Here is a 15104-nt window from a genome sequence, read left to right on the forward strand (position 1 = left end):
CTGCTGGACAGGAAAAGCCACAGAAGCAGCAAGCTCCTACTCTGAGGGGAATGCAGAGACACTTTAGATCACACAACAGAAACTTCTGGATGTGATGTTCTCCCTCACCTGAGGAATTTACTGTTCCCTTCTCCATCATCATCAAAATCAAGCCTGAAAAACAGAAGCAATAAGAGAATTATTAACCAAGCAGTTTCTCCTTTACAGGATATTTTTTCCTCTGTCCTTGCAGGGATGCAGATGATTCCTGAAAGGAAGATTTAAGTAATCCCAAATATTAACATGAAACAATCCCCAAGGTTTAGAATGGGGCTTCTTTTATGTGTCTAACAGACACAGAGCAAGGAAACGGTTCAAAAGACAGGCCACTGAGCACCCGTTGCATCAAACTCCTACTCCAAATGCTCTGGATCTCACAGCAGCAATCTGAAGCACAACAGGCTGCCACAACTGCTTCTTGTTGCTCAAGTGACTGATCAACAACCTACAAATAGAGCATTTGCAACTCAAAAGTTTGGACCAGTTGCGTTAAGAGAGAAAAAAAAGAGGAGGGCACAACATTTCAAGAGTTACAGTTCAGTCTGGTGACCTGCACGGCCATCCTTAGTTCAGCAATGACAATGTCACAGTGCTGTTAGAAGCATGTTTTGTCCCTGTTACAAGTGTATGTGGGATGGCAGAGGAAAAGCTTTTCACTACGCTTCCTTTCAGGATGGAACACTGGTATGTAGAGACAGCACAGCAGCACGCATGTTTGTAAACGAAGTGAAGGAACAAGCAGCAGACAGCATGGGAGGAGCTGCAGGGGACTGGGAGCATCAATCAGCAAACGGAGGTAAAGGAAAAAGTGAGTGACAGGGAGAGCGCAGAGAGATTTTAATTAGCTTGAAAGTTAAGAGGAAGTTTTTTTTGCGTTAAAAGAAGCCACTCAATATCCTTTTAATTTGCAAAGGCATTTTTAGCAAACAAAAAGCCTACCACAAGCACATTGCGGCTTCCCCCCCACCCCATCCCAAAGAGGGCGCAGTTGTAAAGGTCTGAGCAAGGCACAGACTTTCCCCGTTCCTCTACCGCTCCTGCAGCAACTGGCTTGTCTCACTGCTTCTGTGACTCCTGTCTCAATCCTTGGCAAATAACTCCCATTATCCTCTGAGTTTTAACTCTACTTTCTAACCCTCTGTTTTTGTATGCAACGCAGAACCCTGGTTTTATAGGATACGACTGGCACAAAGCATACCACTCCACAGGAAAAGGACTTCATACAGTGCACCTGAAGGAATCTGGCAACTGCTTAAAAGTAGACAAGTTCCCCCATCACAAGTCCAACCGCTCTTCAGGAGAGCAATGTTTCCTCAAAAGCACACTTCACACACATCCAGAAAAGAAGTAAAAAAACCACCCACGGAGTACACACTCACCCAGGACGCCTCTTGTTGGCTCTCTGAACGATGGCTCCTCCAGCTTGTGCACCCGGCCCAGGGTTCCCAGAGCTGACAGCTGCATTCAGCGAGGAAACATCTGATGCCATTTCTAAACAGGAGGGTCAGAAACACCGTAAGAGTGTTACATCAAATCCTCCTCTAGTTCAGACAGAGCAGTCTCAACACACAGCTCTCATTAAGAGCGATGGCATTTCAGTGTCTGAAGTAGAGAGATTTTGTGCAGCATGCTTCTAGTCCTTTTATCTACTGCTGCTCCACGGCCTGCGCTCAGGGTCCATTTCAAGCTTTGACTACATGCTGTTTCCATAAGCTCAAAGGCTTAGCTCATTAAACCAAAAGATGTGGTCTCCTCTTTAGACAGGGGAGGAGTCTGATGTGATCACGGGTTGGGGCTGAAACAACTCTCATATGCGAGCTGCATAAGCATGCAGAAGGGGAGGAGAAGAGTCATGGGTTCGCCTGAAGGACTTTACCACCACCTCCTTAAGAGGGTGCATTTTCCAGCCTAAGAGACAAAAAGTTAACCAAGGTGCCTGTAAGGCACCTTGAAAACGATGGTCTTTCAGATGGACATTGCCGTTGTTCAGCACTCCAGACCTGCGGGCAGAAGGGGCGAGATTGCCAGGCTCTGACTGTGCTCCTCCACGACCGGCCACACACCCAGGGCAGAGCAGTCGTTCTGCCCCCAAACAACACGGCCTCTATTAGGTACCCCAGCAGGCTCTCTTGGAGCTGGAAACCTTGTGGTTTATGCACAGAAAAGTTCCACAAGCAGCAAGAAACTTAATGAATTCTTTAAGAGATGGAACAGGCAGGTAACCCTTGCAAAAAGTGCAGAACTGATGAATCCTAAGATACACCGCTAATACCACAGCGTAACGTATAGGAGAGGTTCCACACGGACACAAGATCCGTGGAAAGGGATGCTTAAAGAGGTGAAAATACACCCCTTCCAGGGTATGGGAAAGAGAGAAGTCTGTAAGGGAGAAGCTGAACGTGCTGCCCTCCTCACAAGCCAGATGGCAGGCCCAAGATTACACATGACACTTTTTCCCCACAACGAAAGCCAAAAGCCCCGGCTCTACGCTAGCACACACTGAAACCCTCCCATGGTGGCGTGGGCAGCCTGGCTCCCAGTCCGTGCCCAGACCCAGCAGTACAGATGCCGCCCGTTCCTCCCCGTGCGCCCAGCCAGCGGCTCCCAGCTCTCACCAAAGCCAACGCTGACTTCCTCAGTTCCTCACAAGCCAAGACCTGACATTAGAAAGCAGCGTTCGATAGCACAGAGCCTGACTTCTGACTCTCCAGCAGGATTTTTTTTTCCTTACTCCCAATTTAGAATTCAGGAGCACACAGAAACCAGCTCTGTAGTGTTATAGCTCGCTCAGCATGCTTTCAACTGAAACCTCATCATCGGATATTACCACAAGAGCTGTGTTAAACATTCTTCTACATTAATGCAATTTGATCTGCAACAGATCCAGAGCTTTTCAAACACAGGTTAAAAGGCATTTGATCATGTTTCCGAAATAAGCCAACTCCATTCGTTTGAACGGCTGTGGTTCTTCGCAGTTTGCTGCTAACCAACTGCTAGACTGCAACCAAAACACTCATTTCAGCCAGAGCATCTCCCTCACAATCTTTGCAAACTGCACTGCGCGGAGTGCCTTGAAGGTAGAAAAAACAATTCTGCTTTATCAAAGTGGAAGGGACACACACACCCCTAAAAGCCTATTGCTGAGGTTCCCAGACCACAGCAAAGTGGTACGCTGACACTGAGAGCTTACACATCAACTGCTGCCAGAACTGGAGGGACAAAACAATCAAAGTTGGGTTTAACAAATACAGCAACAAATCGAGCCTGAAGCTCTGGTGAGGTCAAATCTCAGCTGAGCCCAGGCCACTAAAATATTCCTAGACAAGTAAAGGAGAACCACAGTGTGGAGAGCAACTCTGCAGCAATGCCCACTTCTACTTCTCACATCAAACAAAACACAACCTTCAGCACCCACCCCCCACCCTCCCCAGAAAAGAACAACACAAAACTACTTTCAGCATCATAGACAGATCAGGCTTTAACAAGTTTTTATTTTTATTTATTATTTTTTTTACTGTTACTGAAGTCGGCTTTCAATCCAACAGCAGTTTAATCTAAGCAGTACTTACACAGATAGATGCAGGATCACTTGTACTGATTTGCTTCCTTCTAAGCAACTGGCGTTGCAGAGAAAGTTTCTTCCTTTCCAGTCCTTATAACTTCCTAAGGGTGACTGAACTATGGAACAAATACCCAGCTCAGCACTTGGCAGTTCAAGGGGCCAACAGACAGATCCGAAGAGCACGAGCACACAACCTCAGCACTAGCCGCAGCAACAAAATACAAACAGCTCTGCGAAGTTTCCAAAAAGAAAACTGAGAATAAAGTCAGGTATGGATACAGAGACTTCCACCATGCAGGGTTAGTGGTTTTCAACATGTGAATACATGAGGTCTCTGCCAGGAAATCAGTCCCTACACGATAAGCTCAAGCCAGCTGATGTGATGCACTTGAGATAACTGGAAGCTGGCCTTCCTTACACCCATCCTCCAAGCTGGGCCCAGAGAGGTTCCCATCTCCTTACCCTCTTCCTATTTGATTTGGGGTTGCTTGGGCACTGCCACTGATGGCTGTCCTCTGTGCTGCTTCCCTTATCCCCAGGGGAAACCCTGAGGTGCAGAGAGCGCCGATATCAAAGGTCTTCATTTAGCGGAGCACAGCCCTGAGTGCAAGCAAACCAGGTCAGATGCTTTATTCCTTTTTAATAGGCAGCTTCCCAAGGAGCCTGTGGCTTTTCAACATATGCATGCAAATACCACAATTTGAACAGAAATAAAGTTTCTGGAGCACTGCAGATTTTTTTTTATTATTATTAAGAAGAGAGGAATTTCCGGCTTAGGGCAGGGGAAGGAAGTGACACTGTACTGTTCCTCTGCAAATCAACTTCTAACTAGAGTCGGGGGAAGGCGTCTGTCTGTGTTTTTGAAGGCCTCACCTGAGTCTTTGCTACTTTACTTCCAAGGAACCTACTGCATGGACTAGCATCTCACATTAAATCCCTTTGCCTCATGCTTCAGCTTCCTACTCCAAAACATTTGCCTCTCAGGGTACAACATGCCCTTTCACAAACGAAAGAACACAAAGTATCTCGACATTTGATAATGTAAACTGACAATATGTTGCTCTGCACACTAAAAGAGCATCAAAATGGTTCTGTACTCCTTCACACGACCCACCACATCCTCACCCCAAGAAAGGAGCTCATGGGGCAGGCCGATGGGATGGCAGGACATTCCAGCTTTTTCATCCCTCGGTATTTCTAAGTTAGGCACTCACACGAATGCAAAGCTTCCTTTCAAAACATTAAGCAAACATTAAGCTCAAGTCTTAACTCCTCCCTCACCCTCGCAATTTTTCCCCAGTCCAAACACAGGTCATATAACAATTTTACGTGGGGATCAGAGAAGACCTGGTAGAACACAAACGTGCTCTAACTGTTAATACAAGCTCCAACTTCGTACAAGGCAATGGGGGTTGTGGTGAGGGGGTCTGCAGTGGCCACATACGCTAAGTTCAGCGGCCCAGATGTCTGTCCTGAGAAACGGAGGCGCTTAACAGAAATCCCTCCGCAGCTGCACATGAGAGTCCCTGGGTCTGAGCATAAAAGGCAAGCCACGGCTGGGCAGGAGCAAGCAGAGCAAAAGTCCCAGTTACCAGACTCAAACGATTCTCAGGAGAAAAGCTGGGTCGTCATTATCTGTAAAGGCTGATTTCATTCAAAACTACAGGCCCTGGGAAAGCTGCCAACCCAAAGCGATCAGCAGGTCACAGGTTCCAGGGTGCTTAGCTCTGACTCAACACACCAGTACACAAGGCGGTAAGAACAGCATCTTTCAAATTCTCCAGAATAACAAAAAAAAAGGCAATGGATACACTCCTTTGAAACAATAAATGTTGAGAGCAAGCAACAGGACAAACATTCATTTTCAGTTTGAAAGTGGTTTCTTCAAAAATCCAATGTGTCACCAGGAGTCCCAGGCAGTCCTTCTGGGAACAGGGTGTGTTTTATATGGCCACTGCTGCAACAAGCAATATTCCTGTTAGGTCTCTGTTCCAAGCCTCTCCAGAATCAATCCCCGCTTGCCTTTAGCACATGCTACATCTAATTAAGGCCAGAAGAGATAAGCAGAGGCAGCAGAAAAATTAAGGATCCTTATTTGTAACTGAATACAAATGTGCAAGCACAACCACAATTCAGCCAACAATTACGACCCAGAATAGAGTAGGCTGGAGAACGGCTAAGGGAATGTAATCTCGAGAGCCAGACTTCCACCCCAGCTCCCCTGGGAAGGGCTCTATTGCAACTACTGGCATCTCAACAGTGAAAAACTTCAAAAAAAGTCACTGAAAATATTCAGAACTGTGATTTACGAGACAGGCCTGTTGTAGCTCTGAAACGCATTGTTACTGTACCACTTTGCCTGCTACAACCAGGCACTGCACAAGGCACAGCAAAAAAAAGGCAGTTGCTACTGCAATTTCTAACCTGAGCAGCATCTGCTTGCTTCCCAGGCCTGGCACCCATCAGCTCTTTTTTGCTTAACAAGATCAGTTTAAATTTAATCATCAGTTAGCTCCCCCAAAAGCCAAGGAGCTTCAGAGCAGGTCTGTGAGCAGTTAATAGCTGCTCGGATAAAACAGCATACGTTAAGTAACAAACGCTTGCATTTCGCTCACTATAAGGCTTCAGCCTGAACAACACGCATGGCTTTGTATTTACGTGTCTCAGTTTCTGCATCTCCGGTTTGTTAAGACTTATTTTTTCAGTTGGTTGAGGTGTTTTCAGTTGTTTGAAATTCCCATGCAACGCTGTGTGGGAATTGGCTTACTGCACATGAAGTAAAGGATCCGCTTTGTCACCTGAGGACCACTATGCCAGCTCAACGCATGGGAACCCTCCCCAGGAAGCATTATAGAAATCAATGCAGAAAACAAACACAAATACATCTTCCACCTTCAAGTGTTTGAAAGTATACATTCAGAAAAGCAAAATGTTTGAAACGAAGCTGATAAACCATATATTTATCCAGTCAGCAGGGCTCTAATAATCTTAACATTAAAATCTCCATGTTAATTCAAGTAAAACAAGCCCCTTTTTCCCCCCACCCCACCCTCTCTCATACTTCCTCCTAGGTAGCGAATGCTATTTTCTTTTCACTCCTAGTCAGGAAATTTTAACAACATAAAGCTTGTTTAAATAGGCACAACTGAATAACACTTCACAACTTAAGTCTTTCTCAGTTAAATAAGACGAACAGTCTGTGTGGTGACTCACCTCGCCCTTGAGAAGATGAGCCGAACAGTTTGGCAGATTTATTTCTCAGTTTGCTTTACCTGAAAATGCAGAAGCGTTCACCCATCTCTCACAGGTTTCTGAGGTGATCTGCTTTGCCCGTGTAGCAGTTAGAGGAAGGACAGAAGGCCCAGGACGGCACCAGACCGAACACAAACCACACTTTGAACACTTAAAAGGAGTTCTAACTTATTTTGCAGTCAGCTTCTTCATCTTTCACCACGGCCTGCTCAACCTGCGAGGACATTTTGTGTCTTTTCGGGCATTATGCAGTACTCACTGGAGCTCTACAGTCTACTTTTCAAGATCAAGGAAAGCATTCTAAAGAATACTCTTCACAAGTAATTTATCAAACTAATAATCTCCATGTATATAATGCTTATGCAGACTAAGTATTTTAATGGCCTCTCTGTTTAGAAGGACTAGGTTAGCATTGGTCAGTCTGTTTACTGATAGTTACAAATACTAAACACAAATGTTGAAAGTTCCCTCTCTTTTCCTTGTGAATTTGTTTAAAACTCTTCCATTATCCAAAATGTCATGCAACTCTGAAGACTGCAGTTGTGTAAACACTTCGTAATACAGGAACAGTTTAAAGCAGCATGTATCTTCCTTTCTTCATTCACTGAATTCTTACACAGTTGGCCCATAACATACATTTTCCATTCTTACCCCAGGCAACAGCTTTTTTTTTTTTCTGGCTTTAAATTTAGCTACATATCCTTTGTCTGCCAATCTGCAGAACCTCGATCAGCACTACACTAGCAGGAGAAGTGAGCTTCCTGATCAACTCCACACCACCACAAACGCATACGACTAAGATTTTACTACTTGGAATGATTTCACTGTTTCAATGGGATGCTGTTGTGAGCCAAAAGAACGTTTCACCACAAGACTAGAACACAAGTTTGACAGTTTCCATTTCAGATATGTTTTTGCTAAGCGGGATCAGGAACGTTTGCTTCTTCTAACGCGATTTCTACCTTCTGATTGCTGAAGAATTTCAGCTCATTATGTGACACCACAGCCAAGCATTTCCAGACACCAGTTCTGCACCTTTGCCTCAAAATCACCACAGACAAACGACCCAATGTGTTTTCTCAATATTTAAAGCCACGAAAGCTTCCTATACCAAGTTAGGATGAAAAAAATCAAACCTTACAAGTTGCATTGAACAGTGCTCGATAAACCTGAACAAGTCACGTGGCCCAAGACCTCCTCAGCCTCAAGCCACATGCAAGAATAGTCGGAAACCACAAACCAACAACAAAAAAAAAGAGACATTGAAGCTCAAATTCTGATCTCAGTCACCACGTTGTAAACTCACAGCAAACTTCACAGACATCGGGTTATTCCAGATAAGTGCTGATTTCAGACCAGTTTAGCCAGAAATTTGAAGAAAGCCTGAAGGATTCGTTTATTCTTTTTTCCATCAAGCTTCAGATATCACCAACTTCCAGCTTCCTCCAAACAGGGGGCTACCCCTTGGTTACTAACCTGAGAGAGCAAACGTTGAAAGAATATCCTGCTTTTTGCCAGCAGGTGCTCACTTCAGCTCAGTTGTTTAAAGAGATGGAGAGGAAATTTATGAAAAAAGGCTTCTCAAAACAACACATCAACTTTTGTCTGCTGCTAATTAAGAAAAGAAACTTAAGGAAGCACACAGCAAGAAAGGCTCTAAAAGCAACGTCAGCCGTTAAGGACAGCAAGTATTGGACTCGCTCCCAACCAGAAGGGGAATGACAGAAGCCAGACCCCAGCACCAAAGCCACCAGACGGGGCATCCGCAGGGCCCACGCAAACCATTCACGCTGAGGCAGTAAAGCCGAGCACGGACGCCTTCCTCCACACCGCGACGCGATGACATTCCCCTCTCCACCCCAGCACCTCCAAAGAACCGCCTGCTCAGCCCAGGGCCACCGGCTGGATTTCTGGGCTCAGATCGCCTCCCCACCGGCCCCGTTCTCCAAACCCTCCCCGAGCCGGAGCCCCCAGCACCCTCCTCCCCACGCGGGCTCCCCTCCTCCCTCGTCCCAGCCTCCACGCCGCCCCGAGCCAGTCCCAAGCCTCCGGGCTCAGCTCCGAGCCCCTCGGCCTCCCCCTTCACCCCCCGGCTCCCCCTCGGGGCCTCCCCCGGCCGAGCCTCGCAGCTGTCCCCGGCCCCGACCTCACGGGGCCCTGCCCGCCCACAGCCTCCCTCAGCCCACCCCGGGCCCAGCCCCGACCCCGCTAACGGCGCTGCCAGCCAAAGCTACCGCCCCCTCACGGCGCCGCCGCCCCCAGGCAGCCCCCTCGCCCAGCCCAGGACCCCCCCCGGGCGCGACGTCCCCGGCTCGGCCCCACGGGGCCCCGCGGCTCACCCGGGTTGGCGGCGGTGGCGGCCATGGCTCGCGCGGGCTGGCAGCCGCCCCCCGCCAAGATGGCGGCGCAGGAAAACCCTCCGTGCCGCCGCGCAGCCTCACCCGCCCGCCCCGGGGGGCGGGGCGAGCCGCGCAGCGCTGCGCTCCTATTGGCCCAGCCGCGGCAGGGGCGGGCCGAGCGCGCCCAACGGCCCAACGAGCAGGGTGGGAAGAGCCCGGCGGTGGGGGAAGGGGGCGTGGCCACGGGGGGGGGGCGTGGCCACGGGGGGGGCGTGGGGGGGGACTGGCGAGCGCGGCCAGTTAAAGGCCAGGGCAGTGACGTCACGGGGGGGCTTGTTTGTTTGGGGGGGGTTTCTGTCGGAGGGCAGGAACCCGGGGCGGGCCGGGCCGAGTCCTCCCAACCGCCCCCCCCCGCCCGGCGCCGCTGCCTCAGCACCCGCAGGATCCCCAAACCCGGCCCCCTGCCGAAAGGCGCTCGGCAAAACGCTTTGCGCTGACGGGGGGGCACCCGTGGCAGGGGCGAGGCTTTGCCCTAAACCCCTCCTCCTTGTCAGGGTGATGCCTTCTCCTCTTAAAATTAAAAAAAATACAAAGAGATTGTTGCGGGGACACGCGCTTCTGCTGTGTTTACGCTGTTTCTGGGCCGTGTTGCAAGGCTGTTTAACAAGAGCCAAGTGGGTGGCTCAGTTCAAAGCCCAAAGCGTTGCTGTTCCAAAAAGTTGTCACCGTTTTTTGAAGCCAGCCAAGTACCATCTCCAAATTATCTCACAAGAGGGAGCCTAGGGACCTAGCGCTTGCTATATTTTGGGAACAAGCCACCTTTGTCCTCCTTGACACTCCCCACTTTGTACTGTGCCCCTGTCAGGCCCTGCAAGACCCACAAAGCAACCCACAAATCCTCAACCGCGAGGCAAAGAAGGTACTGGAAATACTTTCAGCTCAAGGGGGTTAGAATTTAATCCACAGGATCCCATTACTGGGAGTGCCTGAAAGGTGATGTCGCCACATTCCTGCAGTATTCATGAAGCCCTGGTGACAGAAGGCAGCCACGGTCAGGGACAACGCTAGGGCCGCAGACAGCGGGGCAGCGAGCGGGGCACAGCAACCAGCCCATCTGTCCATCCATCCGTGGGGAGGTAAGGAACAGCCCCAAACAGCACACATGGGACTAGACTCAGACCTGGGGGCTTCCAGCAATCTCTGGGCACTGCAGCACTGGGCAGATCCTCTTGCATCACGTGCCATCCTTGGTATAGTCCAGGCTGTGCTCACTTGCTCCTGGAGCATGCATTAGCTTTATAAACACATAAATATATATATAGATAGACCTGTATACACACAGCTCAGTCCATGTGGCTTTCCTGGCACTAGTCTGAACAAGCCTCCACTTCTCTCCAACCTTGTATAAATCTATCCGTCCACTGCTACAAAGGTCTCTTAAGCAATCAGAACACCCTCCGTTACCACCCCTGTTTGCTTACCGGTGTTTTTTCCCAGCCCACAAAAACTCCCGGCCCACTTCTAACCCAAGCCACCGTCCTTTCTGTGAAGGGTCTGCCAAGTCCCGGTGTCCCTGTTGCACCTAAGACTGCAGGGATTGCGCAGTCCCGACGCCTGGGCAATGCAGCTGTGAAAAAAAAAAAAGTGTAATGGGATATTTTAACCTGCATTTTCCTGGGAAGTGAGGAGGGCCCCCGTACCTCCTCTGCACCGCATCTCACTCACCCTCTATGAATCTCACCTGCCTCTGTCCTGCAGAGATGCCCCCGGCAGCCTGGAACTCGGGGCCAAGCACCTGAGGGCCACCCGCATGGAGAGCACTGCGGCGCCGCCAGCTGTTGACGTGGACGAGGGCTTCGCCATGGCCTCTGTGGTGCTCATGTGCCTCTTCCTCCTGGCCGTGGTGATGCGGTGCGCCAAGCTCGTCGCGGACCCCTACAGCGCCTTCTCGGCCTCCACCTGGGAAGAGGAGTAGATCAACTGAGCCGGTGTGCGCTGGCCCCCGCGTCCCCCGGTGCCAGGTCCCGCAGCCCCCCCTCACCACTGCCTGCTCTGGGGCTCCCGGGGCCCTGCTGCGGTCCAGCACCCCGGGGCCCTCCATCGCCCCCAGGGCCCCCAGCACCGCCAGGCCCACCCGGCCTCTCAGGGCCCTCTCTCTCGTTGGGGCCCCCAGCCAGCCTCCCTCCCTCAGGCCCACCCAGCGTCCCAGGGCCCCAGACCCCCGCCGGGCCCCCCGGGGCCCTACCCCCGCCGTCCCCTAGGTGGCAGCACCGTGCCTTTCCCGGGCCGCGGCCCCTTTAACGCCCCCCCCGTCCCTCCTTTCGCGCACGCGCCTTGGTTCGCCCTGCCGCCAGGGCCTGGCGAGTGGCGGCGCGCCCCTCGCGCGTGCGCAGTGCCGCGGCTCCCCGCCGCGCAGGCGAGAGGGGGAGAATTGGGCTCCTCGCCTTGCCGTTACCGGAAGTGACGTCCTGCTGCTTCCTGTTTGCCGCCGCGGCCCCCTCCCCCCCCCCCCGCCTCCTCCTCGGTAACCGGGGTCGGGGCGGGCCTGGGCGCCGAGGTGGGGGCGGGGGGAGCCCGCGAGGCGGCCGCGGGGCGGCGGAGTCGGGGCGAGGGGAGCGGGGAGCTGTGGGGCGAGGGGAGGGGGCGGGCCTGGGGCTGCAGGGGCCTCGCGGAGGCCCCGGGCCGGGGCGCCGTGCGCTTGGAGCTGCCGCCCCCCGGCGCCTCTCGGCTGCTCGGCAGCCCCGGTGAGGAGGCGCCTTCCAGAGGCAGCGCTCTGCCCCAGGCACCCTCCTGCAGCCCCCGTTCCCCAGCACGTCGCGTCCCCATCGCCGTCCTGCCGCCTCCCCCTTCTCGCACCCGGCACTCACATCGACAGAAGCGGTCTTTGCGTTCGCGGGGCTGGCGGGAGGGGTTGTGGCTCGGAGCGTCCCGGCTGCAGCAGGGGGAGAAACAGGAGCCGTAGGGCAGAGGAAGAAAATCGCGAAGACCGGTTGCGTTATTGCCAGGCCCGGATCAAACGGGGCTGCAGGTCTGCGCGTCCCTGGGACTGGACGTTATAACGATCCTTACCGCTAGCTTTCAAAAAACGGGGTTTGTGCTTTTGCCAGGGCTGTGCCTCAGGGAGGGTGTGCTACAGCCATAGGGTCTCACTGGGCTTTTCTCACCTCTCCGTGGTTTTAGGGGTGCGGCAGAAATGGATTCCCAGGAGATCAAAGAGCTGCAACAAGAAGTGATGGAGGAACTGGGGATCTCCATGGAAGAGCTCCAGGACATCATCGACGAGGAGCTGGAGAAGTTTGAATGCGTAAAGCAGAGGAAGCAGCAGTTGGAGGAGCTGGAGAAGTGTGTGAAACAGAAGGAAGAAGAGGTGGCTCATGTTGACCGGCTCTTTGATGATGCTTCGAGGTGGGTGTGCTTGGAATTGTAGCCTTGGAATTGTGTCTGAGTGAGGCCTCAGAGAGTAGAGGAGGGGCAGATCAGGTGGCAGAGTCCCATGTTTTGAGTGCTGCCCATTTCCCTTCCACGTAGACTGACACTGTGGTTGGTTCTGCATTGATTCATTTGTTATGTGGTTATTGAGGGATAATTAAAATTATTCCCCTGTGGCTTTGGATCCTTCAGGTGAATATTCTTACCTCACCTCATGACAGTTGTATTTAATTAGTAGCTCCCCAGTGTTTTTTCTGTAGTATTGTGAGATGTACAGTTGGATTCACCTTGTCTTTTGCTGTATCTGTCTCTTTTTTTCCCCCCAGAGCCATTGATAAATGTGAGATACTGGTAAAAGATCTGTACTCCAAGCTAGGCCTCCAGTATCGCGAGAGCAGTTCTGAAGACGAGGACTTGGCTGCCAAGCCTACGGAAGTGATTGAGATCCCAGATGAGGATGATGATGATGTCATGAGTATCGATTTGGGCTGGAAGAACAGTTCAGTATCTCATCATGCCACATGATAATAAGGAAGGGGTGGAGATAGGGGCATGTCTTGGAGCAGGGGCGGAATGAGAGGAATAAGGGTGCCGTAAAGCTGGCCATAAGCCACAGTGGTCCTGAGGCAGAAGGTTGAATGGTAAATGCCTTCAGTTTGTGTGAGGAACACTGCCACTTGCGTGGTCTGCCAAGGCCCCTGTAACTGTTCCATGGTTCCTGGAGTTTAGATTTGTTCAGGTCCCAAGCTGGGACCTTCCCTTTTTTCCACTTACCTGGTTATTGTCCCCATCAAATGCTGCCTCTGCTGTGGAGAAGGTGCAAGTGCAGCGTGTTATGCATCTAGAAAGGATGACTTGATGACTTAGTAAATGTCTAATTTGAGTGGATCTCCTGCCAAGGACAGAGGCAGCTTTTGAACGGTTGCTTTTCCCTGTTCCCTTTTCTTTCAGTGACTTTGTAGGATGGATTCTTCGTCCCCAAGATGTTTTAAACTTCTTCTTTTCTCTCTAAACACAGGTGATACTAATCCCAAAATTGTAAAGGATCAGACTCTGGTGAGTTGGCAAAGACTTGACTATGGTGTACTTTTGTAGTTGAGTTTTGCTGGAACACTTAGGACATCGTTGTATTTGGTGGGGAAAGAAAAGTTGCATACTTTTTCTTATTCTCTTTATCTTTCCTTCTCTTCAGCTGCGTGAAGCCATGGCTGCAATGAGAAAATCTGCCCAGGATGTTCAGAAATTTATGGATGCTGTGAACAAGAAAACAAATGCCCAGGATGCACTAAAAGGTCAGCATGTGAGAGCTTCCTGGAGCTGACAGATACTGGCTGACACCTGTGTGTGCCCTACCCTTGGTCCTGTCTGAATCTTGGGCCTGTTTGTTTTCTTCCTGAAAAAGAAAATTACAGTTTCTTTCTTTTCTGTTTTCCCTGATGGAAAGACCCATTAGGATATACTGATTGCAAATTTCTGTTTTGTTTCTTTATGACCTTTCCAAAACCAACTACAAATGGTGGTGTTCCCATAACATGGGAGCTTTTTAGTGCTACTTAACCCTCGCTTGTTGATTACTCCATCCAGAGGCACTTAAAATTACTAGAATAGCAGGAGTGCTTCCTGTCTCAGGTCTCGCAAATACTCTGCCATTGCGTATGTAAGACAGTGAGTCTTTGGGCAGTTTCTAGCTTTCTTCTGATTGTTCTTCTTTGGGTAGATGCGCAGACCCCTCAGCAAACTCCTGCCACTCTCCCGTCTGTTGGACCTGCTGCAGCTGGGAGCGATCTCAGCAATGATGGTGATCTGAACATTGGCATGAGGATCCTGGGCAAGAAGAGAACCAAAACATGGCACAAAGGAACTCTGATTGCCATCCAGTCTGTCGGTATGTCCTGTGCTTGCTGATGTCTTCTGGCTTTCACTAAGCTTTGGTTTGCTAATCACTTTGAGCAGTTCCCTATGTGTCAGAGCACCTAATGCCACTTGAAAGAAGATCCAGTGAAAAGCACTGGACACTAATACAATGTTGTGAAAGTGACACATCACCATAATGACCTTCCGCTATCCAAATTCATTTGTAAGAGGCTTCCAAAAAAGTTCTGAGCGTGCTCAGAGTGGTATATGGTGCTAGACTTCATGTATGAAATCACATAGCTTTTATTGATCTTGCCCTGTTGAAATGTCTTTCAGGTGCTGGTAAGAAGTACAAAGTAAAATTTGACAACAAAGGGAAGAGTTTGCTTTCTGGCAATCATATTGCTTATGACTATCACCCCTCCCCGGAGAAACACTACGTTGGGAGCAGGGTTGTGGCAAAGTACAAAGATGGGAATCAGGTTTGGCTGTACGCTGGCATTGTGGCTGAAACCCCAAACATGAAGAATAAAGACAGGTATTAATTCTCCTCCACAGTCATGTACCCCTCTCTTTTTTCCTCTTTTTTTCCCCTTTTTCGCTAATTAGAAGGGAATTTTCTGTAGTGG

The 15104-nt window shown here is 50.4% G+C and overlaps 2 protein-coding genes across 14 annotated transcripts in view; one reads left to right on the forward strand and one right to left on the reverse strand.

The window, feature by feature from the left end:
* The window catches only part of ARNT (aryl hydrocarbon receptor nuclear translocator), a 28232-nt gene extending 18859 nt beyond the window's left edge, over positions 1-9373 (reverse strand). For 6 of the 13 annotated variants that reach the window (XM_080569935.1, XM_080569938.1, XM_080569933.1 and 3 more), the window contains exons 1-3: positions 9193-9347; positions 1419-1530; positions 109-153 (exon numbers count right to left, since the gene is read on the reverse strand). In XM_080569935.1, the coding sequence (XP_080426061.1) occupies positions 109-153; positions 1419-1530; positions 9193-9217 (182 nt within the window). In that variant the 5' untranslated portion in view covers positions 9218-9347. Of the gene's footprint in view, positions 1-108; positions 154-1418; positions 1531-8329; positions 8798-9192 lie in introns of those variants that run through there. The other 7 variants (XM_080569934.1, XM_080569932.1, XM_080569943.1 and 4 more) reach the window with 3 other exon arrangements.
* A 2475-nt stretch (positions 9374-11848) lies between these two features.
* Positions 11849-15104, forward strand: part of SETDB1 (SET domain bifurcated histone lysine methyltransferase 1) — a 17041-nt gene continuing 13785 nt past the window's right edge. The window contains 7 exon segments of the mRNA XM_080569930.1: positions 11849-12072; positions 12373-12597; positions 12948-13120; positions 13640-13677; positions 13814-13913; positions 14339-14506; positions 14812-15013. Coding sequence (XP_080426056.1) covers positions 12386-12597; positions 12948-13120; positions 13640-13677; positions 13814-13913; positions 14339-14506; positions 14812-15013 — 893 coding nt within the window. The 5' untranslated portion in view covers positions 11849-12072; positions 12373-12385.

Source organism: Anser brachyrhynchus, assembly GCF_964034855.1.
Source record: "Anser brachyrhynchus genome assembly, chromosome: 28".
Classification (NCBI taxonomy): Eukaryota; Metazoa; Chordata; class Aves; order Anseriformes; family Anatidae; genus Anser; species Anser brachyrhynchus.